The following is a 25,037-nucleotide window of genomic DNA, read 5'->3' as shown; positions in this document are numbered from 1 at the left end:
GCTATCTCGGATTTCACTATTAGCTACTATTTTCCTTAAAAATTCAAGAAATAACGGAACTTAATACAAAATCAAGTCGGAATAGTTATGAAATGTACAAATTCGTAACTGATGATATTTGCAATTTGATGAAGAAAGCTGGAGGAAAAAATATAGAAGGATTAATGAACAGCTACTGAAAGTTTCAGCCCCTTAGAGTAAATAGTCTTTTCAAAACTCTGAAATTAACTTATGGGGGGTGGCATCTACCCTTCCCCCCTAAACAGTCATGTGCGGCGCCAAAGCGCCTGGCTTTTTAGCCGTTTTGGTCTGAAATAGGGTATCGATTTTTAACATTTTGAAATAGAGTATGGTTTATACGCCTTAGTCAGCTTTAAGTGTAAGTCTTGGAAGAAGATATTTTCATCCTTGTTGATATTCGTCTCTTGAAAGATGCGTTTTTATCAATCTTATTGGAGGGCCTTCTCAAATAATTACGCAAGAGGTTCCTGAGTGGAATTTGGTCTGTAATAGGTATCAATTACTAAGTTAAGCCACAGATAGGGTAGTTAAAATAGCATCTTTTGGTCTGAAACTGAAGGCAAATGTTTCAAGAAGCGGCTCACACTCCCCTATGTAAATGTTTATGGAGTATCCCCTCTCAGTATTCAAGGACTAATTGTTTACTTTCTTTTTATTTAGGTCGCTCTTTCCTGTTGTGAGCAGTCAGTATGTTCAGCGGATTTCTGTAATGTAAAGGTGAGTCAAGTGGTTTGCTCGGACGCTCATGATTTCAGTTACCTATTCTAGTTATGTCTGATGGAAAACTACCTGCAAGTTATTGGCTATTAATTTTTACCCGTGGTACTCCGCTAAGCGAACTGAAGCTCCGCTATAGCTTAACTTTAAGAGTCGATCTTGATTACTTTTTTAATGACGTTTTCAGGAAAACTTGATTTACCATCAAACCATGACTCCTTCTTGGTTGGAGACGCATGCGTCCTACATTGACAGTTCTCGTACAACTACCGCTGACCAACTTACATTCAACGCAGGCTCAATAACAAACGCCGCTCTTCTCAAGATTCCCATGATTCCCGCCGGCGCCTGTAAGGATTCAACTCCGCTGACCGTAGAAATCACTGTTGCAAATGACGTCAGTATTGGACAAGGGCCTGACAGCGATATCAGATATGGCGTGTCAGACGGTACCAGATTTATCGGGTTTCACACAACTGACAAGTTGAATTACGGCGATCATTCTCCATGTTGTGGAATGGAAGGTGTGTCTGGCTCTACTTTGACGCCAACACGATACGAACCGAATAAACCTAAACCCAGCGACTCTTTCTACCGCGGTCAGTTTGTTTTCACTCTCAAGCTGGATGAACGCTGGGGCTCGTGCTACCTTGCGCATGACGGAGGCTTCGTGAGGACTGCTGGCTACAATAACCGACTGATGCTCAGCAAGGGACTTTCCCTTGAAGTCTACAAAAATGACAAAGGAGAGAACGTTGGAATCAAGTACATCAAGGTCACCATCAAGCGAGATGCTTAGAGGGAGAAATCTTAAAACGAAGCACAATTAATGTAATGCATCACTTGAATTGTCGCGAATTGACCTTAAAGGAACGATAGCAGTAGAAAATCAGAATAAAAGTAATATTGGGAGTTGATTATTTGTGAAATTATAAGTTAATGGAAACTTTAGTGAAGAAATGAAAAGGTCGTTGAGGGTTGATTACTGAACAAGAAGGGACTGACTTGAAAAAAAGTGTTTCATCCTAAGTCGTCCTAACTCTTGCTTGTTGCGGTAAATAATAACAGTTCTCTATTTGGTCAGTTTTATAACAATACTAGAAAGCGTTGTTTTGACAGGGGAGACCGCGATCAGGAAAACAGAAAAAAGAAGAAAGAAAACCACTGATAAAGTTATGAAAAGCAGTTGATATGTTGCAATTTGCATCAAAAGTTATAACCATTTTCTGACTAAAACTGCGGTATATTAACTACATAGATTTTCTGTTGTGAATTGAAACGGTTTGCTTCTTAGCCTCTATGAGGTCATTATGAAACTACCGCGCGGTTAGGATAGCGTCAGTTAAGTTAAGTTCGTTAACCGTCAACTATGACACAAGGAAGACTCGGTAGACTTACAGGTTGTTGGTTGTATGGTCACGTGAGTCGACTGAGCGGTCCGAGTTCGAGTCCTTGTAGGTAACGTGTTTTATCTTGAGCAAAACAGTCATAGCAAGACATTAATACATTACGTCTCCTTTCTGCAACTTGCCAAGGGTGCAAATGGGAACAGGCGAACTGTAGGGTAGCACACCAAAATGCTTAAGGATTACGTGCAGTGGACAAGCATCTCATCCAGAAAAACTAGCAATGCTTTGAAATTCTTCATACTAAGGAGATCGAGCTTTCCACTAAAGCGATTAGTTTTTCCCAAATGTGATTAAATTAAACGTTGACGCTGCTTGGGGTATTAATTGTATCAGCATCTGATTCAACAGGAAGAGGTATTGTAAGAAGTAGAGCACGTGTTTAGGTCCAGTTTTATTTTTAACCCTGTTCAGACCGGCAGTGCGGGTGGGAAAGTCTTTTAGGCTTTCAACAACTTTCACCGCTTGTATATCTATTGGTGTTGAAGCAATGAACCTCAAATTTGATGAATTTTCTTAAAATGTATCTGGAAACAGTTTCCTGTCATGATTTCTTGTTTTGTTTTGTTTTTTTTGTTTTTGTTTTTTTTGTTTGTGTGTGTGTGAGTGTGTGTGTGTGCAACATTTACAGCAGAACCTTAATTTATTCACTTTCCTGTTGTAACTTTTGCTCTTTTAGACAAAGTTATTATTCTTTATCGCTTTTATGGTTTTCTGAGAATTTGCAAAAATTTAACATTGCACATTCATTCCAGAAAGCGTCACTGTATTCCTCTGGGGAGTTCAAACCTGGGTTTCATTGGTTGGCGGCATGGCCACGTTGACAACCGCTTCAGTGAGGTGCGAATTTCTTTCGAGGTCGAAAACTCAAGGTTTACTTTTGCGTGAGTTACCTCTATTAAAAGAAATTAATAGGGTATGTTACAAGAAAAAGGAAAAAATAATTAGTTAAATATATGTTAATCAAATTAAATAATAACATGATATGTTGTACTATGTAATAGTTTGTAATTTCTTTTTTGTTTGTATTTTTGTAACACACATCATCCCTTTTTGTATTATCTTTTGTATCTTTTTTTTATTGTCTTATTGTAGTTCATGTTGTAATCAAAATAAAATAAAATATTAAAACAAAAATTAATAGGGTATGTAGCTATAGATTTATCAGATTTTAACGAAACTTGGCCAAAATCTTCGTCAGATATTAGCACACGAAAGGGTGTGAGGCTTTTGCGAAAATCGAAATATTTTTCCCGTGAAGTCCCAATAAATTTTGTAATGTCCAACTTTAAAAGGTATTTCTTAAGCAACCAACAGAAATATCGAAAAAGCCTGTTTCACTTTGTTAGCCCATCATCTCCTGATTGATAATGTCTGGTCAGTTTGGATGTCCGCGGTAGCGGCAAAGGCTGGTAATTCAGTTTAGCGAGTACGGTCATTTTTGCGTTTTCAGGCTTGCGCCTGCCTATCGAAACAAAAATAGCGAAATATATTGTTATTTTCGGATTGAACAGTTTATTAGCTTTACAAATGATGCATATTTTACTGTAGTTTTCTTAAAAGTAGCGCGTAAAGAAAGCATTTTCCGGAAGGCACCCCTGAAGGTCTACAATAACCTTAAGAACGGAAGCAAGAGTTGTGAAAGTCAAGCACGATTTCCTTCACATCGTTTTACAGGTAAATCAGAGAAAAACATAACTACTATTAAACCTTCCTCACTGGAATCCACGCGAAACGACGGTGTGACATCCTCGTGTTGTTCGTGACAGAGGCAAGATTAAGGCACTGTCAAGCAGATAAATTGCTTTAATGTACCAACAATGGGTCAAAAATAATGTCGAAAGAAATGTTTGGTATTCAGTTAAGAGAATTGGTATTTTGAGCCTAGGGTAGACTGAATGGCTTAAGGATGTTCGCCTTTTATGGCATTTATTTGCCCACTTCCACCTCTCTACCAGGTACTTGTAGACTAAAGAGGTTTCCCGTGACGTCACAAAAACCTGCAAAGCATAAACCTTTTGCCTTCCAAAAATGCTGAACGTCTTTCCTGTGACGTAACTAGTTTTTCTTTTAACGTCATGATCAGTTTTCCTGTCAAACAAGACTTCTTATAAAACTGATCATGCATTAAGTTTCCTCTATAGCTTAAAAGGAAATCACATGCACGCAAACTGCGGTAATAAACATGACAATAAAACGCATTGTTGGGAAACAAAAATTATGCCTTTTACTTGACGTTCCGTATGTTTCAAGATACATATCCAGAAGTGACCGTTGAGAACAGAAGTAACAACTAAATTTAAATTTAAGACAAGTAAGTACATAATACATAATGTATTCAATAACTGGAACATCAAGTAAAAAGACATAATTTTAGTTTTCCAACAATGCGTTCTATTGTTGTGTTTATCCCCGCAGTTTACGTGTTATTTCGCACTTAGTTATATTGATTAAAACAGACCAGCTCAATGAAGTAAGACTTGAGATTTAAAACAATGACAATAACAAAACGATGTCTTCCAGTTTCTAGCTTTTATTTCTAATTGAAAGATAACCTACAATGTTTGATGTTAGCGTAAAGCTCCCATCACTTTACGAGATGGTCGACTGCTAACATTGAAGTTGAGAATAGCACATACATTTCTCACGATGTTATCAAGAAGATTAATGATTAATGTTGACTACAAGACGAATCTTGCGTGATCGCGACCTTGATGAACTTGATGCCAACTCTCTCTCCTTTGTTGGTCTTATAAACCTCGAGGTTGAGCCCTTTGCAGAGCTTCAGCCGGTTGATGTAGCCAGCGGTCTTCACAAAGCCATTGTCCTGCGCGGTGTAGCACGACCCCCAGCGTTGATCTAACTTAAAAGTGAAGATGAAACGACCAGGGTAGAGAGAGTACTTGCTTACTTTAGGGAAATTCGTGTTTTTAAAATTTATGTCCTTCAGAGTTTTGCCAGATGTGCCCTCGATTGCATAGCAGGGGGATTGTCTGGCGTAACTCCTCCTGTCGGGCGCTTCAAACCCGATGAAGGTTTTCCCATCTGACAAGCCGTATCTTATGTCACTATCGTACCCCTTTCCACCAATTCTGACGTCATTTGCGACCGTGACTTCCACTGTGAGAGGAACGCAATCTGTCAAGACATTGGCTGCGATCAAAGGGACTTTAAGAAGGGCGGCTTTCTCGACTGAGCCTGCGTTGAATGTGATCAGGTCAGCGGTTGTGGTGTGATAACTGTCAACGTAGGATGCGTGACCTTCAAACCAAGATGGCGTCATAGTCTGATGGTAAATGAGTTTACCCTACAACACAGAGATACTTCTTGTCAATAGCAATCAATGTTTAATTAATACCTGAAGATTGTGTCAACCCTCCCCCTCCCCCTGGGGTGGTGTGGTGGGAAAGAGCAGCTAAGTCTCTTCGAGGCCTGGGGAGAACCAAATAGTAGTGCCAGTAAACAAAGCGCACGAAGAAGCACACAAAGGGTTGTTAAGGGAAATACTCCTTGCACCGGCAAAATTTATGAATTGTTTGTTAGCTAGCAGCTGCGTTTTATCTAAAGCCGGTAAACAACGAATTTCCCGTAAGATTGAGTAAAAGCCATGTATTGAATAAAACGTTAGTTCGCCAATGCATGTAAGAGTTAGTCTCAAATGCATTTTCTTGTTTGCTTTCTCTGAATCTAAAGAACTGGATGCCTAATGTAACAAACACCAGCGCAAGACGAAACTAAAAGTTATGGAGAGCTTCTTTCACAATTTTTATGCTGCTATTTAGTAAAAGAAACAACAGATTTTAAGAAGCTTTTCGGCCTCTCCCTGAAATCCTTACGTTTTTCCTTTCGCGTCCCCAAGGGATATACTACCTTGTTTCCACCACCCCGTGTGTAAAACCATCTTTTATAACACAGCAATATTCTCACAACACATTATCAACATAGTCTTTTGTAAACAGTCAAAATTCTTGAAGTAAAAAGAAACTCGAGATTAACATCGATAAACCAATCACATTAAAACGGTCGAGGCAGTTTTTACCAGAGATTTTCAGTTGTCTTGTACAGAGAAAAGTACTCGGTCCGTGATTGATTGGCGCAGTAATTAGACGCACTTTGTGCGGAATCGTGATACAAAAATCACGTGACTGACCTTCAGCTCAGTGGTCTTCGTTGGGCAGCATACCTGCGGGCATGCATCATCACAGCTTACCTGCGTGACGAAGAAATTAAAGAGAGAGAAAAAATAGGAATGTTCTACATGAGTCATCACGTGCAGCCTTTCGTCTTCGAGTAAGGAGCGAGGACAAAAGCATGTTCTATTTTTTTGTTTTTGTTTTTTTGGAGGGGGCGGGGGGTGAGGGGGAATTCCTTTTGTATTATCTAATCAAAGGAAGAATTGTGTACTTATACCGCCGGCCGTTCACAAGCAATACTGTAGGCGTGGTAACCTAATGGCTATCAGCGTTATACACATCGCATCGAAAGGCTTGGATTCCAGATAGCTCTTAACAGGATCATTGTGCTGTGTTCTTGGGCAAGAACCTTGCTATCACAATGCCTTCCTCCACCCAGGTGTATACGCAGCTGCCGGCAATTAGTCAGAACATATCCAGCGGTTCACATCCTCTGGCAGTGTGCTCTGTTTTGTTTACGAAGCACCGACAACAGACAAGTGTTTGTTTGCTCCCCTTGATGTATGGTAGTCCCTCTTTCACGGTTACAAGTCAAATACTTTTTGGTTAACCTTCCCCTTCCATTAATTCTCCTGGGTGAGAAACTAGGCACTGTTGAGTTGAGTGCCTGGCCTAGCGGGGCACACAACATTGGTTCAGACCAGGACTTTGGTCTTCCCTCTTCTTTTGGATAAGCCGAGCTGCACTTTATTTTTTTGCCTCCACAGCAAAGAATAATATAAAAGTGATATCAGGTAACCATCATAAATTCTGCTGTAAAATTAACGTCAGTGGAATTAAAGCCGTGCAGGAATATTTTACGTCGACAAAAACACCTTATACTTTGACAATAGGCCCTTTGCACGATCCGGTCACATGGTACAAAATCACACATGCTGGTGTGCAAGTTGCACAGTGGGACTTCCAAAACAATACCACTCGTACCAGTCCACCTGGACCTGCCTTTGTTTTGGAAGTCTCACTGCGGAACTTGCTCACCAGCATGTGTGATTTTGTACCATGTGACCTGATCGTGCAAAGAGCCTATTCCAACATTTTTTTGTTGCTGTTATCATTTCGAACAACCGATATCTAATAAAGACATCGTTTTTGTGAAGAGCTAAAACTGAGTACCAATTCCTCTTGAGTGAAGAATTTCTTTTTAATGCATTTATAATTTCGATTCCCTTGGAGAAGAATAACAAATAGCATGGGCCACCAAACTTTAGACAAAACATTCTGGAGAGGAATGGCTTCTACCGAGACGAGAAGATAAAAAGTTAATGTTATCGGTGAATATACTGCCTAAAATCTGACTAATTATAGCTGTAGGTAAAATGACCAACTAGTGGAAAACCCGTACAATCATATGGTATTCGCCAATGCCTGGTGAGGCAAAATGAATGTCTAAATTACATTACTTGACTGAAAAATACGTAAAAATTGCTAACCAATGATCATTAACAGGGTTTCTGGAACAATTTGACCGTAATTTGTATGATATTACCCTAGTTTCCTCTCTTATACCAATTTTCGTTTTACGTGTTAGTTCGCAGTGCTGATCAAATCTCTTTCCATTTATATACGGCTTCTGTTCGTCTCGCCTGAGGAAACTCTAATTTAGAGACCGTGAAAGAAAATGAACGTACCGCGGAGCAAAGAAGAGCAAGTACAGCGAAGATTGCTAGACCAGTGAGGGAAACGCCGTACGGTAACTTCATGATGTCTGTTTTAAATCAGCTGATAGTCCCTCTGGGTCGAGTCAGAAATAAGCCAAACTTATGAAGTCTGACTTCTTTCTTTGTTGAAATATGAACAAAAACCTGGCAAAATTGAGTCCAAAACAAAATTGTTTACAGTTTTCACCCAATCCGCTGAAACTACGGCAATAAGAATAAAGAGTTGTTTGCGCGAGCGATAAAAATGAAAAACACATTTATTTTGTTGCTATAGACTTTAAATCTGGGCATTTCATGCTGTTGTCAATGACATGGAACTCTTAAACTGCAGTTTACAGTTTTTCTTCCTTAATTCTTTGAAAAAGGCTAAATAATTCCTACTTCCTATATAGGACAAAAATATATTACAGAATCACTACTTTATAGAAGCACGATAAGAATCCATTAATATAACTTCTCGTTGTCTTCCCGCTGTTTTCACGAGTATTTTTTAACAAATATTTTGTAATGATTCATTTTAGAATTGTCTTCTATTTTCATAACAACAGTATTTTTCAATGGGCTAGTTATAGGTCTATGACAGCTAATTTACTTTGCACTCGTTGTTAGTTCTTGTATGTGGAATTGAGACTTAATGTATCGTTCTTCGATTGAGGGCAATTCTATTAACATTGGTTAAAAAGGCCATCTTGTATCGGCAGAATTACCAAACCATATTTATCACCTGTCTAAATAGACGAAGTACCTGATCTTTGCGAGTAGTTAATATTTTAGACGATACCTACCTTGTCAAAACAGCAGCCTGAAGAAACTGTTAGCTCATGGTCTGAGACAAACAATCTTTTAAGATTTCCAAAAATTATTTTATTTCATTTTTTGGCAAAATGAGAAGGCTTCACTTTGACAAAAGTAAGTGTCGACGAGTGACTGATAAGTAGCTATAAGTGAACTAATTTTTTTTGTATCGTATCTATTTAGCAATAAAATTGAAGCTTACAAGGTATCTTAAAGGCCGTACGCTGACATGAGGAACTTAACTATGGAATAACAGAACTTTGAATAAGACCAGTTAGATTTGACAGTGTATACGGCGATGAGATAAGTACGGTAATAACGCGTCTTATGTCGTGTTCACTAATTGCTAGCGCTGTTTTCGCAGACTCTCCAATCCTACAATGTTATAAATCACGAGAAGTTCTTTGTCAAATGTTTGCCACTTAACCCCATCCAGGCAACCATCTGATGACGCTAAAAACGTTGACAGATCGAAGCGTGCGGATTTTCATTTGTCTACAGGCAGCTAATTAAATGAAATCAAATGAAAATTCAACTCTTTGAACTAAAATATTTTCTACAAACATTAATTTATCAAAAGCACATTTTAATGAACTGCTTAAATAACTCTTAGAAATAGTTTCAATGACTTCTTTGAATGAGATGCTTTCGTGGTCTCTGGGACACTCGTGACAATCAGGGCCAATTTGACAAAAATGATTTTCTGGTCAACTTGCTTCCGATTGACTTTAATTTCTAAAGTCTTTTCCTTCTGTTATTTCTGCTACATCGATCTGATGGTTTAAAACGGTTTTGAAAACTTTGGAAATAATTTAGACTGCGAGCTGTTTCGTGTTCTAAAAGCTATTTGCAAAATGAAAACTTAAAGAAGATACGAAACTCCCATTTGTCTGCATGATTATTATTACTACGTGCCCCTAGATTACTACGTGCTGAGCTTATCATTGAACAATCTCAATTTCGTGAGCATATATAGAAAGTGCACTCACGTAAACGTTTAGTCGTGTCATTCCAAGCTACAAACCGCGCTTCAGTTCAGTCAGTATGGCGTTTTCTCAGATCGGTTCCTTCGTTGCTCTGTTCAGCCTGATAGCTGCTATTTTTGGTGTAAGTATATTTCTTTTTATCATAACTCTACTAACGTTCTATCACGAATGCCGTTCTCTGATTGGCTACGCTACTGACTATCTATTCTGTGATAGACAGTGAGTAGCGAAGCAGTGTTAACAAAATGACGGCCGCTTCTTTGCGTTTTCGAAGTACTAGTGTCTGAGAAGAGGATTATATTTAGATAAAGTTTTGCACGACTAGTAGATTAACACTAAGCAATAAGATTATTCGCTCTCGATTTCTATATATACGTGATAGTTTACTCGGGCTCGTCAACTGTCACCCAACGGATATCGAGCGTTCATAATTAAATTGTTGATCAGAAAACAGTCCTAAGAAAATACGCGCGCTGATTGGTTAAAAATCGTGTTTCTATTTAGCAATTAGATCATGAGCTCGAGACTTCAGTATGAGGTGATAGTTGATGAGGCCGAAGGCCTCATCAACTATCACCTCATAGAAATCGAGAGCGAATAATCTAATTGTATTAGTAGAATTCTTACCATAATTTTCTTCAAATGATGGTTTCCAATTATTTCTTGACGTATCATTCAGGTATCATTAAACTTTGCGCCTGAAAAAGATCGCTCTGATTGAATTGTCATTTAAAATTGAAGTTGTGTGCAAGCGCGCACCAGTTGTTTTCAATAATTTCAACTTTCTTAAAAGTCAAGCTAGAAACCGTAGATGTCTTTCATTTTGACTTCTCAGGAATTTAATTCGAGTCCATTTGCATCAAAATCTTCCTCCAAAACTTTGGAAAAACGAAAAAAACGTCGCCATTGCCTAGACTACCTCCAGCCACTGCACATCAATAGCTGATAGTGTTCAATGGCTCAGCCAACCAGATTACAGCATTTGCATTAGTTTTAGTAGAATTCTAGTTGATCTAGCACGGGCTGTTGACGTAATGACGGCGCAAGCAAAGCGAATTTACATTTTGATAATCAAAGTTAACAGGTTGTTTTCCTTTTTTTTGTTGTTGCGGTGTTTTCTAAAAGAAATAGAAAACATGTACCGTGTTTCTATCGGGTAATAGAAACACTCGTGAAAGTTTATGAGAACTCGTGTTCGCACAGGATTTCTCGTTGTCCCAAACTTCCACTCGTGTTTCTATGACTCGAGAGAAACACGGTACATGTTTTCTATTTCTGAAATATCATGCACACTAGTTAACCTAGCCCTCCGTTCTATAAACAGGCATTCTTTCAAGACTTAGTATAATTCCCAGGGGTATTCTAACCGTGCTTGTCCTGATTTTCACAGACGGTTCAATCCCTGAAGGACGAGCAATGCTGTGAGCCAGTTTGCACGTCATCCTATCACTCAAAGGTTAGAGTCACATTGTGACACGCAGAAAGAAAAGAGGCAATTGCATATGACTTATAACACGTATTAGCTCAATAATTAAACCTTACCGTACCTTTTTGGTACGTTTCGACGGTACATCAGGCGAGTCTGGTGGAGCCATGGCTCGTGTTACATCTCACCATAATACCTATGGCGAGACCAAACGAGCCTGACGCCGCTCACGCGCTGCAAAAAGGCACGATTAAGTATCTACTGTACCTCCGGGCTGTACCTAAATTCGGCCAAGTGACGATGATATCGTAATGGGTGCCATATCAGGTCAGTCACTTGATATCGCGTGATATAAGGACAGTAGACACGGCTTCTGATTGGCCTAATTGTGAATTCGGGTACGGTAATTCGCTGAAGAGAATGAACAATTACTTAACAGATCTTGGTTGCGGTCACATCGGACTCAAATGTGGTCACACCAATGCTGTGAACTACAGTCCGGTTAATAAGTGTGGTCATTTACTGTTCCTTGAATTGTAGGACCACCCGGCTGCTAACATAAACAACTTACAATAATCCCTTCTTCAATTTTTTTAGGGAAGAGTGATTTACCACCAGACCATGACGCCCTCTTGGCTTGAAACGCATGCGTCCTACATTGACAGTTCTCGTGCATCAACCGCTGATCAAATAACATTCAACACAGGTTCAATAAGAGACATGGCTCTTTTGAAAGTTCCGTTGATTCCAGCTGGGATCCTTGGACTTTCCACTCCGCTGACCGTTGAAATAACAGTTGCTAATGACGTCAGCATTGGAAAAACTGTAGACAGTGACGTCAGATATGGTGTGTCGGACGGAGGTAAATTCGTCGGATTCCAGGTACCCGATAAAGCAAATTACCCGAGCATAACCCCTTGCTATGGAGTCGAGGGCACCTCTGGTGCGACTCTAACTGGAATAAGGTTGATCAGCTACTCCTCGCCCAGACCTAGCGACTCATTCTACCCTGGTTAGTATGTCTTCACTCTCAAGCTGGATGAACGCTGGGGTTCGTGCTACACTGCGCATGACGGGGGATTCGTGAAGACCGCTGTTTACAGCAGTCAACTGATGCTTAACAAAGGACTCACTCTTGAGGTTTATAAGGAAGACGCTGGAGACAGAGTGGGGATCAAGTACATTAAAGTCGCCATTATAAGCGATGATTAGATTGCAAGAATCTACAAGCGAAGTGCACCTCATGTCTGTGGCATACTGATATCTCAATTAACACTTAAACCGTGAGTGATACAAGAACAGTAGAAGAAGTAAAACTGAATGGGAGCATACTTTTTTTGCTCGATTTAAGCAGTTTACCATTAGGTTTAGATAAATGGCATTGAAGATAACTCTAATACTATATTCATAGTTATAAAATAGTGTTAAATTAAAGGAGAATTAAAGATATATCATGTTTTTATCTGGAATTTTACTCCCAGCCAATCCCAGATTGCCATCTTTACCTTCGTCGGACGTGAATAAAACATTTTGGAGTTAATCGTGTAAACAGTTTTACAGAATGTTTTATTAAAAAATGTTTTGACCTCCTTTACTTTAGTTTTTCTTCAATTGTTTTAAGCTTTTTCCCAGATGTGCTTGAACGGTGGCAAGTTCAGTTCTCAGCCTCGTTAACGGAAAGCGTGACTATAAATGCTACATAATTAACCCAGGCTAGAGTAGAGACAAAAAGCTATTACTAAAGAAACCATTAAGCTACGTCAGCGGGCGAGTAAAACATTTACTAAGCGATAGTTATCAATTATAACTTGACGTTTCGATCCTTAACCCTTTCGTTGGAGATCCCTCTGGCTTTGGATCTGTTTACGCTCAAACATCAGCTTTACAAATACGCAACGGCGAACCCCCCTTTCTCATAAGCAACGGGATTTGGAAGGAGATAGCGAGTTTCCCCTAGATCCATAATGTCTCTGAGGTGAAAGGAAAGTGAGCGTTTAGGGTATAGGAAAATATTGGTTCCATCTTTAGGTATTACACCCTACACTAATTTGAAGTAACTTTGATTTCGGCACGTCAATCATTAAAGGAGAAGGTCACTCCAATAAACTTATTTTTTTTTGTCAACGCTAATAAAAACCTCGCACTAAGTTTAGCTATTCACCGAACTTTCAGCCTTTAAAGTGCAGGTTTTCGTTATGAAATTCGACTCCAAAGAAGCCAAAAATTCGACATCGTAGCCACCATTTTGAACAGTACTTAGCAGCCAGGTCGCGTTTACGTGACGTCATTTCGTCCAAGGGATTTTATCTATGGCTTCTGACAAGCCTTTTATCTACCACTCTAGGTTATGGCTGCTCTTGAGCCGTGTTATTTCGAGCTGAACGTGCTCCAAACCCCCAAAATGATAGCAGTGAAGATAGTGAAGTGGATAATCGATTGAAAAAAATACATTTTGCTGATCTTGTGAAGGATGCCAAGTCAGTTTTTCTCCTTCCCGCCAATTTCGAGTTGGTCGGAATGACATCACATAAACAAGGCCTGGCTTCCAAGTACAGTTTCAAAACGGCGACGTCCAAAGTCAAACTTTGGGCTTCTTTCGAGACGAATTTCTCCAGTATAGCAGGCACTTTAGAGGCTAAAACTTCGGTGAGTGGAAAAACCCAATGTTTTCTTGTAGGTTGAGACAAAAAAAGTAAGCTTTTTGGAGTAACCCTCTCCTTTAATAAAGCCGACTCTATTTCAAGTTCAAGGTGCATGGCCTAATCACGTGTGAATCCAATGTGAGTCATGTGGTACGCCTTTATTTGAAACCGAAAAAAAAAAGTCGAAAAAACGTTTAAAGTTATAAGTTCTCTTATTTCGCCAGCTGTAATATACCATCGAGCGTCATTACATTATTGTGTATGAGAAGTTCTCGATATTCATACTGCGGGTCACCTCTCAAGTTTGAATTAATAAATTTTGCAAGGCAGATTAAAAACAGAACAGAGACAACCGCATGAGTAATACTAGATTTCACATATTCATCAATCTCTGACAAGCTTTTGAAGTACAAGAGACTTGACACCTCACCTTTTGAAAATATGGATGCTAGAACATTAAAATACAAGTGTTTGTGCTTATTTTTACCTCACTGAGTCATTTGCCATTAAAATCAACGCACTTACGTTAGACAAATCATTTGTATAAAAGAATACTTACTCCGTCAAAGCAGATAAAAATAAATCAGAGGACAAAAAAAGCCCGGAGAGGGCAAGAGATAGGAAAAGAAATATATATTTGTTTACATGTCTGATATTAGTATCAACATTTATCGGTGAAAAATATCTGGTATTCCAAGGTTACTTAAATATTCATCATCCACAATCATGGTGACAATGTATTTTAAGAGCAATATTAAATGTCAAAATGCCATAAAAACCCGCATTTCAGGAACCTGCCTGAGGGCTAAGATTTCCAATTAGACAGCCTTTACCGAAAAACCTATTTCAGCCTAAAATAAGTAATGGTATGTTATATATTTTATGAAATTCGTTTAAAACGTATACTCATAAACCAAATAATAAAGCAAGCTCTAATGGGCAATGAAAATGAGCGAGTTAAATCTCAAGTTGTATTGTGCAGAACTACAACGGCAATTGTAGTAGTTGCTTCTTAGTTTTCTCTTCTTCCTTTAGATTGCAGTCATTTAGAAATGATTATATGCATATTTTATATAAACAATAGACCGTACCAATATTCTTCCAACAACAAAAACATTTTTTCTTAAGAAAATGAGATCCTTTTAATGACCATAACAGCCTACTTTCCAAGTGAACACCAACTATATATTAGAAAAATGCAGGTTCTTATATGCGGTTTATCTACTGTACTTCCTTACCGCTTCGAACACGGAAAGGCTTCGTGGTCGGGGGGCTGGATGCAGAAACGGAGAGAGGGTAGGAGGCAGGGATAGGGCTTTTAAATTTACGTTCTTGGGCTAACGTTAAAAGAAATTCGCTTTTAAAAAATAACTTTGCATTGTAGTTTAGGTGTCATTTTTTCGGTCTCTTTAAATCTTGAACACGAGTGATTTGAAAATGCGGAAACACTAATTATATGGCACGGTTATTCTCCTGCTAAGTTGTCTCCACAGTAAAAAATATCTTCCCTTTAACTGATTTTTTGCAGCTACTTCCACTGTGTGTCTGCATGACATGATGACTTTTTGTGCTCGTCAAACCTCTTGTAGAACATATCTCAATTATGATTTGTATCTCAGTACCATTCAGTTTAAAAAAAATTAAACTTGAAACTCTTAGAACAATCACAGTCTTTTGATTTATTTTGGCCACCATGACCTACAAAATTATATTGATAAGTTAATAAAGATGGTGAATTTTAAGCTCGGTAATGAAATGTGAAGGTGAATTAATCAACATGACATGAGCGTGATACAAAGAAAAATTCTGAGTCCCCGACAGGAATCCAACCCATGACCTCCCAAACACCGGGCGGGCGCTCTATCCGCTGAGACTTCGATATCGTTGATCCTAGCAGTATGCAGGACACCTGCCCAGTGTTCGGGAGGTCATGGGTTCGATTCCTGTCGGGGACTCAGAATTTTTCTTTGTCCCACGCTCGTGTCATGTTGATTAATTCACTTTCACTTTTCAAAATTATATTACCTTCAAATTGATGGAAACCTGAAAATAATAAGTTTACTAAGATAGCGCAACACGAGAGACATAATAATAACCCATAAAGAGACAAGGATGGTTACAAACGACGAACTTGAAAAATCTGGGCTAAATTTTTCAAGATGCACAAACTGTGACGTTCGCCATAATTTGGTATCGCGAAAATGAGGTCTCTACAATACAGGACTTCGCCCATGGGGGCGTAAGAAAATACATATTCCTATTTTAGACATGCGAGCAATATAACCAACTTGTATACGTATAAGTGCACTTCTCATCCATAAACTTTACCTCCATAATTAAGCGTCGACATATTTTAGCTACATTCCAACATGGTGTTTTCTTGGCCTGTTTTTGTCAGTGGACTTTTCTGCCACATAGCTGTCCTCTGCACCGTAAGTACATAAGTTCAAAAAAACGCAGCAGCCCTGGTATTTATAAATTGAGGTCTGGGTAACATTGATGGATTATAGCTCAGCTAGAGGTTGTATAAAGATATGTGTGCCTTTATTAATACACAAATACTGCGTTGTAACGAGGAACATCACTCTGAGAATTCGATCATCCGATGTAGTTTCGCCTGCCGACCTCGTTGATCTGCTTCTTTTAGGGCGTAAAACTCAATTTCCGACGTATTGAGGTTCAAAAATTTGGGAATCGATGAAAGAGATTGATCAGGGCGAATTTGGGGTTTTGAGTACACTGGGAGAACAGGAAGCTTAGTAATCTTGCAAATGCATTCGCTTTCCAAAGCTAAGTTAGGGAATACAACCCTTTCAGAGCGTTTCTTTGGTACTGTTGCATAGCTGTAGCAGTGCAAGCTGGGAAAAACTTATTTCATGTAATATTTCACCAATTGCAAGGACAAAATTACTGCATAGCATAGAGATATTTATCGATTGCATCAAGAGAGGCAGCAGAATAGTCTCATTATCAGTGAAAATATGCCGCTCATCGGTGTTCCACTCAAAGCAGTATGCAGGATATTTGTCTTGTGAACCTAGTAATGGCCTTAGCCATCACGAATCTCTTGTAGGTCAGTGGTTCGACATCTAGACTAGTTACCGGAAGTTCTCTGATTCGACTCTGGCCTAACTGGAGAACTCGAAATTCTTTTCCCGAGTATGCTTGTGTCATTGAAAAATCTTCTTCTCATAAAAATAAAGCTTTTTTGTGTGTTGCTTTCCTTTGCAGGGAGACCTTATCTACCATCAGACCATGACTCCATTTTGGCTGGAGGCCCACGCCTCCTACATTGACAGTGCTCGGACAACAACCAACGAGCAGATCACATTTAACGCAGGCTCAACTAAACACGCACTTCTTCTAAAAGTTCCCATGATTCCTCCTGGTGTGTTCAGACATTCTACTCCGCTGGCCATTCAGATAACAGTCGCCAACGATGTCAGTATTGGAGGAACAGAGGAGAGCGATAACAGATACGGTGTTTCGGATGGTACCAATTTCATGGGCTTCCATATCCCCGATAAAGCGAGCTATGTCAACCGTCCTCCATGCTATGGGGTTGAAGGCCCTTCTGGTTCGAGTCTGCTCCATTTAAGTTACATAAACCGTGCTTCTCCCAGACCGAGCGACAAATTCTATCCTGGCCAGTTTGTCATTACGCTCAAGATGGATGAACGCTGGGGATCGTGTTATACCGTACACGACGGAGGTTACACAAACTCTGGTGTTTTCAGCAGCCGACTGGTGCCTAGCAAGGGACTCACTTTAGAAGTTTACAAAGACGAGGCGGTCGAGAGAGTAGGGATCAAGTATATCAAAGTGGCTATCATAGAAGATGCTTAGAGCAAGAAACATTTTGAAATAAAGATCACGCACTTCATGTAGTCAATTCAAATTATTTTGTTGACAAAAATAAGGAGCAATCGTATCAGTTGACGAAATGAAACTCGGCATTAATGAACCCGTTCTATTCTCTCAGACCTCTCATATTGCCATTTTACAATTTTTATTGGAGTAAGAATTGATTGGACTGCATCAAATAAACATATTGTTCTTCGTCTTTCAGTAAACGAATAATGCAACGATGGAGTGTATTTTTTAATAGTTAATAATATACATGAAAAAATTACTCGATTCTGATTGGCTGAGAGCAGTGCAGTTCGAGTGTAACACCAGTGCAAAAAGTGTAACACCAGTGTAAAAAGTGTAACCCCAGTGCAAATTACACATTCTAATTCTGGATAATGATTGGCTGAGAGACAATAGCAAACTTGCTAAGCCAATGATATCAGGTAGAACGATGAAGGAAATTTTGTTCGGAACCTTTGAAAAGAGTTTCCTCGAACGAGAAAAAATGGCTTCAAAAAAGATCTTTCGGCATTTCCTCCATGCTAATTTTTTCATGTTTATATTATTAATAAGTAATCATACGGTTTTTCTCGTTCAATTTGGAATCAATTTGCACTTGTGTTGTGAGTTTTTCAAAACGCTGAAATTGCAGTCGCCGAAGCGGCTCGTGCAATTTCAGCTTTTTGTAAAACTTACTCGTGCAAATTAATTCCAAATTGAACTCGAAATCGTGTGATTACCTATACGTATTTTATTGATACAAACGTAATACAATATTACAACATATTACAAAAGTGAAGGGTATGTTTACCTCCGTCAAGGTTGACGGCAGGAATTTGTCGAATACTAGTGTGTCACTTAGAATGCCGCGACACATCCGGTACCTTTTCATAGTCCAGAGCACTACATTTGAAAAACTTTCACAACCAAAAATGCAACACTGTGACGGAAGGGAATGAGAGGACGAGGGCCAAACATTTCGCAGGGAAAACCGAAGCAATTTCGCGTATAGGTTCGTTTTCAGCAGGAGATACTTAAGTCTTAGCTCAGATTTGGATAACTAGTATAAAAATTAGCTTCGAAAATTTGAACAGGCAACAACTGTCTACATCAACAGGTGTTCAAAAGGCCGGTTCTACTAAAACACATGCATAAGAAACATCATTCTCGTCCCCATTGCTACTCGTTTTAAAATGTCAAAAGAAAAGAGGGCTCTGGGGATCTGGGGACGAGGGTGATCCGCTAGTGAAAACCTCAACACACCAATTCCAATATATTAAAATTCAGCCTAAAACAATAGACCTCAGCATAAGGTTCCGGGGATTAACTACAGAGTTCGTGGGGTTTATTCCCCAAAGCCTCATAACGAGGTCTATTGTGTTAAGCTGAATTTTAATATATCGGAATTGGTCTATTGAAAACCAGCCTTTTATTAGGCGCCAGGATTTCACGATATCAGGATTGCGAAAATAACAACTGCGGCAATATTTACATCTAAAAAATTCCCGAATGAAGTGCAAATGACGCGACTAGGTGCTTAAAATAAACAACCAAAAAAAACGTAAATCGTATTGTGAATCCTGATTGCACTCGCGTTCATACGATAACCTATACTAAACAACAAAAAACCCGCGAAAAAACGTAAATCGTGGTGTAAATATTTAATAGGCCACCTCTGAGTTGCCTTTTGCCTCTTTGTCAAAACGAGTCTTCGTGCGAAACCATTTATATGAAAATGTGTTCCGCCTACAGGTTCATTTTCATGCATATCAAACTCATTTTGATATGAAAGGTTTTGCTCGTAGACTCGTTTTGAAACAGAGGAACAAGGTAACTCGGAAAATAGGTTATTGCACTGGCATTCATACGATTACCTATACTAAAAAGACACATACATTATCCTTCGGTTGAAAAACAAACAAAAAAAAGTCAAGTAAGACAGTAAACCTTTATATTTCCAGGGTGACTCTATGCTATGATTAGAGACCCTGCTAAAAATAAAATATATATATATATATATATATTTAAAAACCTTCAATGCTTAAAAATAAAACTGCTAATAGTGCAAAATAAGGTCCCGAAATCTTACAAAAAGATCCTTAAAGAAGGATAATTCCATGAGTTTGAATATAACGCCAGCTCTTTTGAAAACAACAAAATGCCTCTCGATTATGAAGCAAATTACATTCCTTGTATTTTATATCATATCTTGCAGGGAAGTTCGATGATAACCCAACTATTGCAAAATTTGAGCTGCGTTTCTGATCATTTTGTTAGCGAGTGTAGTATTCTCACGAGCACCTAATTTAATGAAGTCTGGTCCGAATACAACCAGATATGACAATTATTGAGACACAAGATTTCATCCAATAATACTTCTCCGAAAATATGCCCAGTCGAAAATAAGCCCTCCACAAGCCTTTTGAACAAAAATTAGCCCGTAGCTTATTCTCGGAATTTTACAGTATTCCTTTAATATCTTAAGCCAGCAAACTGCGTCAATATTTCACATTCCGCTTCAACCACAGGAAAAAAAAAACACTAAGACCAGTAAGATGACAAACGCTTGCATTTCCTTAATAACAGAAATGAAAAAAAATTGGTCAGCTGACTAAATTAAGATGTTGCATGACCGCAGTAGTTAATTTTGGATCACGTTCAGGATGTGAGTTAAACGATTATCTTCTCTTTCCTTTTGAACATATAAAAACTTTATAAAGGGCTTATGTAAACTGATATTAACCAACTGAGCGAGGTTTCCGGGGATTAATTTTCTTGGTTACATCGATCCTAAGAAACAACGTGTTTTCATCCAATTTAAATGTTAAAATAATCTGTCCCTGGGGCTTTTAACTCGTTAAAATTTGTATAAAAAAGTTGGAAACCAAACATTACGAATTGTGAACACGAAGGCGACTGAAAGAAGTTCGCCGACAGGCGCTTAAGATATTGTATATTATTATTATTAGTTTTGATTGGGGGATGCAGAAGGGCGGAGGAGTTGGGGAAGGAGAAGTGGATAAGTGGGTCACTTGTCCAAAGAACAATTTGCAGCGCTGCTTGATGAGCGATATCGTAATCATATCATGAATGTGAACAATTTGACAAACTCGCATATAGATGAAGTGCACACTTTAAAACTTCGACTTTTTTTTATTTTCAAGCAAGCCATTTGTTCATTTGTTACTTACGTTGTGACATCAGTATGAAGTTCACTTGGATTCTTTCGGTTACTGTGGTATTCTGCTATTTAGCCGTTTTCTCTACCGTAAGTATACGTATTTTTATTTCGAGATGGGTGCAGTTTACAATTTTTTTTATTGATATTAACTCGAGTCGATCGAGCGATCAGTGCTATCCTATGGAAAACTTGTACATGAATCTAAAGCTATTTGCCACCGAAGAAGAAACGCAATTTGACCGAATCTCGCTAGTGTTACATCATAAAACCAGTGTGGTTGGTTGGTTGGTTGGTTGGTTGGTATAATAACAGTCGACCTTAGCACGCATTCTATTTTGACGTCCGATGGACACAACTTAATTTCGAGACAACCATGGGAAATCAGAAATTCAAAAGCCCAGCGTCAATTTAGACCCAATAGCATGGATTCATTGTATTAAGTTGCATCGTTGATTGATTTTATGCGAAGTCAAATTTACCGCCCGAGAGAAAGCATGGATAGTCTAGGATTTATTAAAGAATTCAAAGCCTAGTACTTATCGCTGTATCAAGGTATTGATATCAAGGAATCTTGCCCTCCGTTTATCAGCCATCTAACTAATTCAGTCCCCTAATTGTGTCTTAAGAGAGCAAATGGAGCCCAGCGAAGGTTAATTTTCAAGGGATTTTTGAACCATACATTAAACATCCTTGTAGTCATTTGGCGATTCGCTTCCATTTCCTAGTCGATAATGTTTATATACTGTTATCGAAACACGCATTGGATCGTGAGCGGTCCAAATCTATCCTTTCCTCTGGCCATGGACCACGTATAAGGCGATTGAGCGTAGCTGCTTCTGGTTAAGACTGCGGACGCAGTATAAGTCATCGTAATCGGGTTTTCGATTTGGAAGTAAGAGATTTCTTTTACATTTCGGATATGCTAGTGAAACATTTCTTGATAGAACTAAATTTCGTAGTGCCATCTGTCCGTGTGAAAAAGTAATTTATGTTATATGTTCAATTTGAATTAGTTGTTTCAGTTGTTTGCTCGGCTCCACTAGCCTTTGTGCTATAAACGCTGCCAAGGGTGAATAAAGGTTATATTATTATATTAATAAGTACGAAATTTCGATGTTTACTCAACATTCCTTGTTCTCTTGAAAATTTGGGGATCTGAAAACAAAAGGAAAAATTAAAGCATGTGGCTGTTATTATATTTCTTTTAGCCATGTCGAGAGTTAGCCCTTACTTTGATGAATACTCTAAGTGTTTTCCTATTATATGTAGCAGCTTTTTATTTCCTTGTTTGTTTTATTAGCAGGGAGAAATTATTTACCATCAGACCATGACGCCATCTTGGTTGGAGGCGCATGCGTCATATCTTGACAGTTTTCGTACAGCAACCGCTGAACAGCTGACATTCAACGCAGCCTCAGTGGATCACGCCGTTCTTCTAAAAGTCCCCATGATTCCTCCTGGTGTCTTGAGAAGTTCCACACCGCTGACCATTGAGATAACGGTAGGGAATGAAGTTAGCATCGGAAAAACCTCTGACAGCGATATCAATTATGGTGTATCAGACGGTACCAGATTTATCGGGTTTGAAACGTGCGATAAGAGAAATTATAACTTCAAATCCCCATGTTACGGGATAGAAGGCACGTCTGGCTCTACTCTAACTTCGTTTCGATATACTGCATTTACTCCCAAGCCCATCGACTCTTTCTACCCCGGTCAGTTTGTCTTTACTCTCAAGCTGGATGAACGCTGGGGCTCCTGCTACACTGCGCATGACGGAGGTTACGTGAGGACCGCTGGCTACAACAACCGACTGATGCTCAACAAGGGACTCACTCTTGAAGTTTATAAGGAACACGGAGATACGGTTGGGATCAAGTTCATTAAAGTCGTGATCATACAAGACAATGCGTAGAACGTGGAATGAGGCAAATGATTATGTTCTGTATAATAATTTGATTTGATATTCTGATAACGTAACTGGCCCCTTTTACGTTCGATCTGCATTTTCTCATATTTCATTACACGACTAAGCTATATCAGAGGGCCAATAACTATTTTCGGTAGAATAAAATTGCTCTATTGCCGGTTACTGTCTCTTATGGTTTCACCAATCTTGTTCCCAGGCCACCGGTGACCGTTAACGCGCGAGCTCTAGGGACGAAATTGTGGTTTCGCATGACCACTCTTAGAGGTTTTCTAGACTTGTGGTTTTACGGCTTGCCTAAAAAAATAACCTTTTCTTTCTTTTTCTTTCCCTTCCGACTTGTTTTATTTTTGAAAACGACAGACATTTACTGTCGGCTCTCAGCGAGGGGTACACAACTAGCTAATTTGTCAGAATTCATCCTATCATCAAATAAGCATCTTTAAAAGAAGTTTTCTATCTGTATTTTTTTTGTTTTTTTTTTTTTTACCGCAGCAATGTTTGAACGTGTCCTTCCCAGAAAATTTCTCGTCAACATTTTCCAGGCATAACAGACACAGCACCTAGATAAATTATGTCCGAGTTACGTTAATTTTACATCTGCTTCAAAACTGGTCTTGATGAACACCCTCTCATATGGAAACGTATTCGATTTCCAAGACAATGAACGTACAAACAAATTCCGGAAAATGCTGTTCTTTTCGTCACTGGAAATCTTCAAACCGGAAATTTTCATCGAACGGAAAGTGCCCCTGATCTCCATACGAGTAGTTGCGGATCTACTCTTGTTGAAACAGATATAAATAGCAACTCGGAACTGGCTAAACAGACTTAGATGAGTAGACTCAGTATCATCTACATCTTCAGTGGGAAAGGGGAGGACTTGGGCGGATCGGTGTGGTTTCAAGGTCATATCTACACACCTTCAGTGTATGTAATGGGTGCGGAAAGAGGAGGGGCGGCGTAATTTAGAAAAGCGAGCAGGCGCAACCAGTCAGCAAGAGACTCCGACTTAGACCTACCGTGTGGCACTAATTTTTGCGGGTTCTAATTTTTGCGATTTTAGCGGTTTTTTCGCGATCTGCAAAAGAAAAAACAAAAGGTCTCACATAAAGAATCTTTGTGCTGCCATTTATTTAAAACGTCTTTTTCGTTCAGAAACAAAACGATGAAAAGTTATTGCTGATCCATTGCCGGAGCAATCAGCCACACAAGAACACGATGTGATTGTCACAGAGTGACACTGATTACTGGATTACTTGTCTTTAACATCTCTACATGTTGTTTTAATTGTAATTTCAATTAATCGAAACTTTCCGAAAAACGAAACAATTAATACTCTGACTTCTTACAATCACAAAAATTAGTTCCTGCAAAATACAAAAAATCGCCGATTCGCAAAAATAAAACTCCCGCAAAAATTTAGTGCAACACGGCGGGTTAACCAGGGTGTGTGGACATGGGTTTTCCGATTCGTGTGGAGAACGGATATTGCTAGCAACAGATCCTTTACGCTCCCCTAAATAACCTGTCTTGGACGCAGTTAAAACGAAAATAGCACTGACCGTTTACACCGTCACATAGCGTTTTAAGTAACATGGAGTGATCGGTTACTGCTCGTGTAAAACCACTCGCACAAAATTATCAATTTCACTGCACTTCTCCCTCAGCTTCTGCCAAAAGCTAACTACTTCCTTAAGAATTCAGTCACGCAGTGGCTAAGGCGACAGTCCACAAATATTTGCGTCAAATGCAAATTTTTCAAACCAGGAGACGGAATTAAGGTACCACGGCGATTGATAAATTGCCGGAACGTTTGTACAATCGTTCATCAATCCAGCCTATCTGGTCCACGATCAAAAAAGAATGGAAATAACTAATACGAATTGAAGAGTAGACAAGATTATCCAGTAGTTCTGAAGCTCTGTTTCACCACAACGAAACTCGTAATCGGCTCAGTCAAAGTTAGTTCAGATTACGTATGTCTTGAATAATTAATGAATCAGCGCGAAAAAGTTCGCGCTGTATATCTTAGCAAAGGAACAGAGGCAGCCTAGGCCACGTCACTCGATTCTTTAGTATCTGTTGTGAGGTTGAAGAGAGACCGAGGTTGTTTGAGATTTTATTCCTCAGAAGGAATCATGAAGATTTTCTCGATCTTTTGTACCACTGCACTGATATTTATGTGGATTGCTGTGAGTATCTTTGAGACGCTATTAATGATTTTTAAAAC

The 25,037-nt window shown here is 39.0% G+C and overlaps 5 protein-coding genes across 6 annotated transcripts; 4 read left to right on the top strand and 1 right to left on the bottom strand.

The window, feature by feature from the left end:
* Positions 1 to 121: 121 nt before the first annotated feature.
* LOC110055137 (uncharacterized) lies at positions 122 to 1,899 on the top strand. The gene is made up of 2 exons (XM_089271692.1): positions 122 to 738; positions 926 to 1,899. The coding sequence occupies exon 2, from the start codon at positions 950 to 952 to the stop codon at positions 1,535 to 1,537; it is 588 nt and encodes a 195-aa protein (XP_089127818.1). The 5' UTR covers positions 122 to 738; positions 926 to 949; the 3' UTR covers positions 1,538 to 1,899.
* A 2,758-nt stretch (positions 1,900 to 4,657) lies between these two features.
* LOC110055142 (uncharacterized) lies at positions 4,658 to 8,136 on the bottom strand. Its single transcript, XM_089271571.1, has 3 exons — positions 7,966 to 8,136; positions 6,295 to 6,354; positions 4,658 to 5,451 (listed from the first exon to the last, which is right to left on the bottom strand). Exons 1-3 carry the CDS (start codon positions 8,035 to 8,037, stop codon positions 4,816 to 4,818), a joined length of 768 nt encoding a protein of 255 aa, XP_089127697.1. The 5' UTR covers positions 8,038 to 8,136; the 3' UTR covers positions 4,658 to 4,815.
* Positions 8,137 to 9,812: 1,676 nt separating this feature from the next.
* LOC149105612 (uncharacterized) lies at positions 9,813 to 12,796 on the top strand. Its single transcript, XM_089271572.1, has 3 exons — positions 9,813 to 9,897; positions 11,167 to 11,232; positions 11,800 to 12,796. Exons 1-3 carry the CDS (start codon positions 9,835 to 9,837, stop codon positions 12,217 to 12,219), a joined length of 549 nt encoding a protein of 182 aa, XP_089127698.1. The 5' UTR covers positions 9,813 to 9,834; the 3' UTR covers positions 12,220 to 12,796.
* Positions 12,797 to 16,161: 3,365 nt separating this feature from the next.
* Positions 16,162 to 17,731, top strand: LOC110055139 (uncharacterized). The gene is made up of 2 exons (XM_020761520.2): positions 16,162 to 16,276; positions 17,076 to 17,731. Exons 1-2 carry the CDS (start codon positions 16,214 to 16,216, stop codon positions 17,688 to 17,690), a joined length of 678 nt encoding a protein of 225 aa, XP_020617179.2. The 5' UTR covers positions 16,162 to 16,213; the 3' UTR covers positions 17,691 to 17,731.
* Positions 17,732 to 20,634: 2,903 nt separating this feature from the next.
* LOC110055113 (uncharacterized) lies at positions 20,635 to 22,964 on the top strand. Of its 2 annotated transcripts, none has more exons than XM_020761494.2 (2): positions 20,635 to 20,964; positions 22,181 to 22,964. In XM_020761494.2, the coding sequence occupies exons 1-2, from the start codon at positions 20,902 to 20,904 to the stop codon at positions 22,790 to 22,792; spliced, it is 675 nt and encodes a 224-aa protein (XP_020617153.1). In that variant the 5' UTR covers positions 20,635 to 20,901; the 3' UTR covers positions 22,793 to 22,964. The 2 variants fall into 2 exon arrangements, with proteins under 2 accessions (XP_020617153.1, XP_020617152.1); XM_020761493.2 differs by having other exon boundaries at positions 20,637 to 20,964; positions 22,178 to 22,964.
* The last annotated feature ends 2,073 nt before the right edge of the window (positions 22,965 to 25,037 follow it).

The sequence above is a fragment of the Orbicella faveolata genome, unplaced genomic scaffold (assembly GCF_042242905.1).
Source record: "Orbicella faveolata isolate gen_17 unplaced genomic scaffold, um_ofav_v1 contig_34, whole genome shotgun sequence".
In the NCBI taxonomy this organism is placed as follows: Eukaryota; Metazoa; Cnidaria; class Anthozoa; order Scleractinia; family Merulinidae; genus Orbicella; species Orbicella faveolata.
This window is presented reverse-complemented; position numbering and strand designations above follow the sequence as displayed.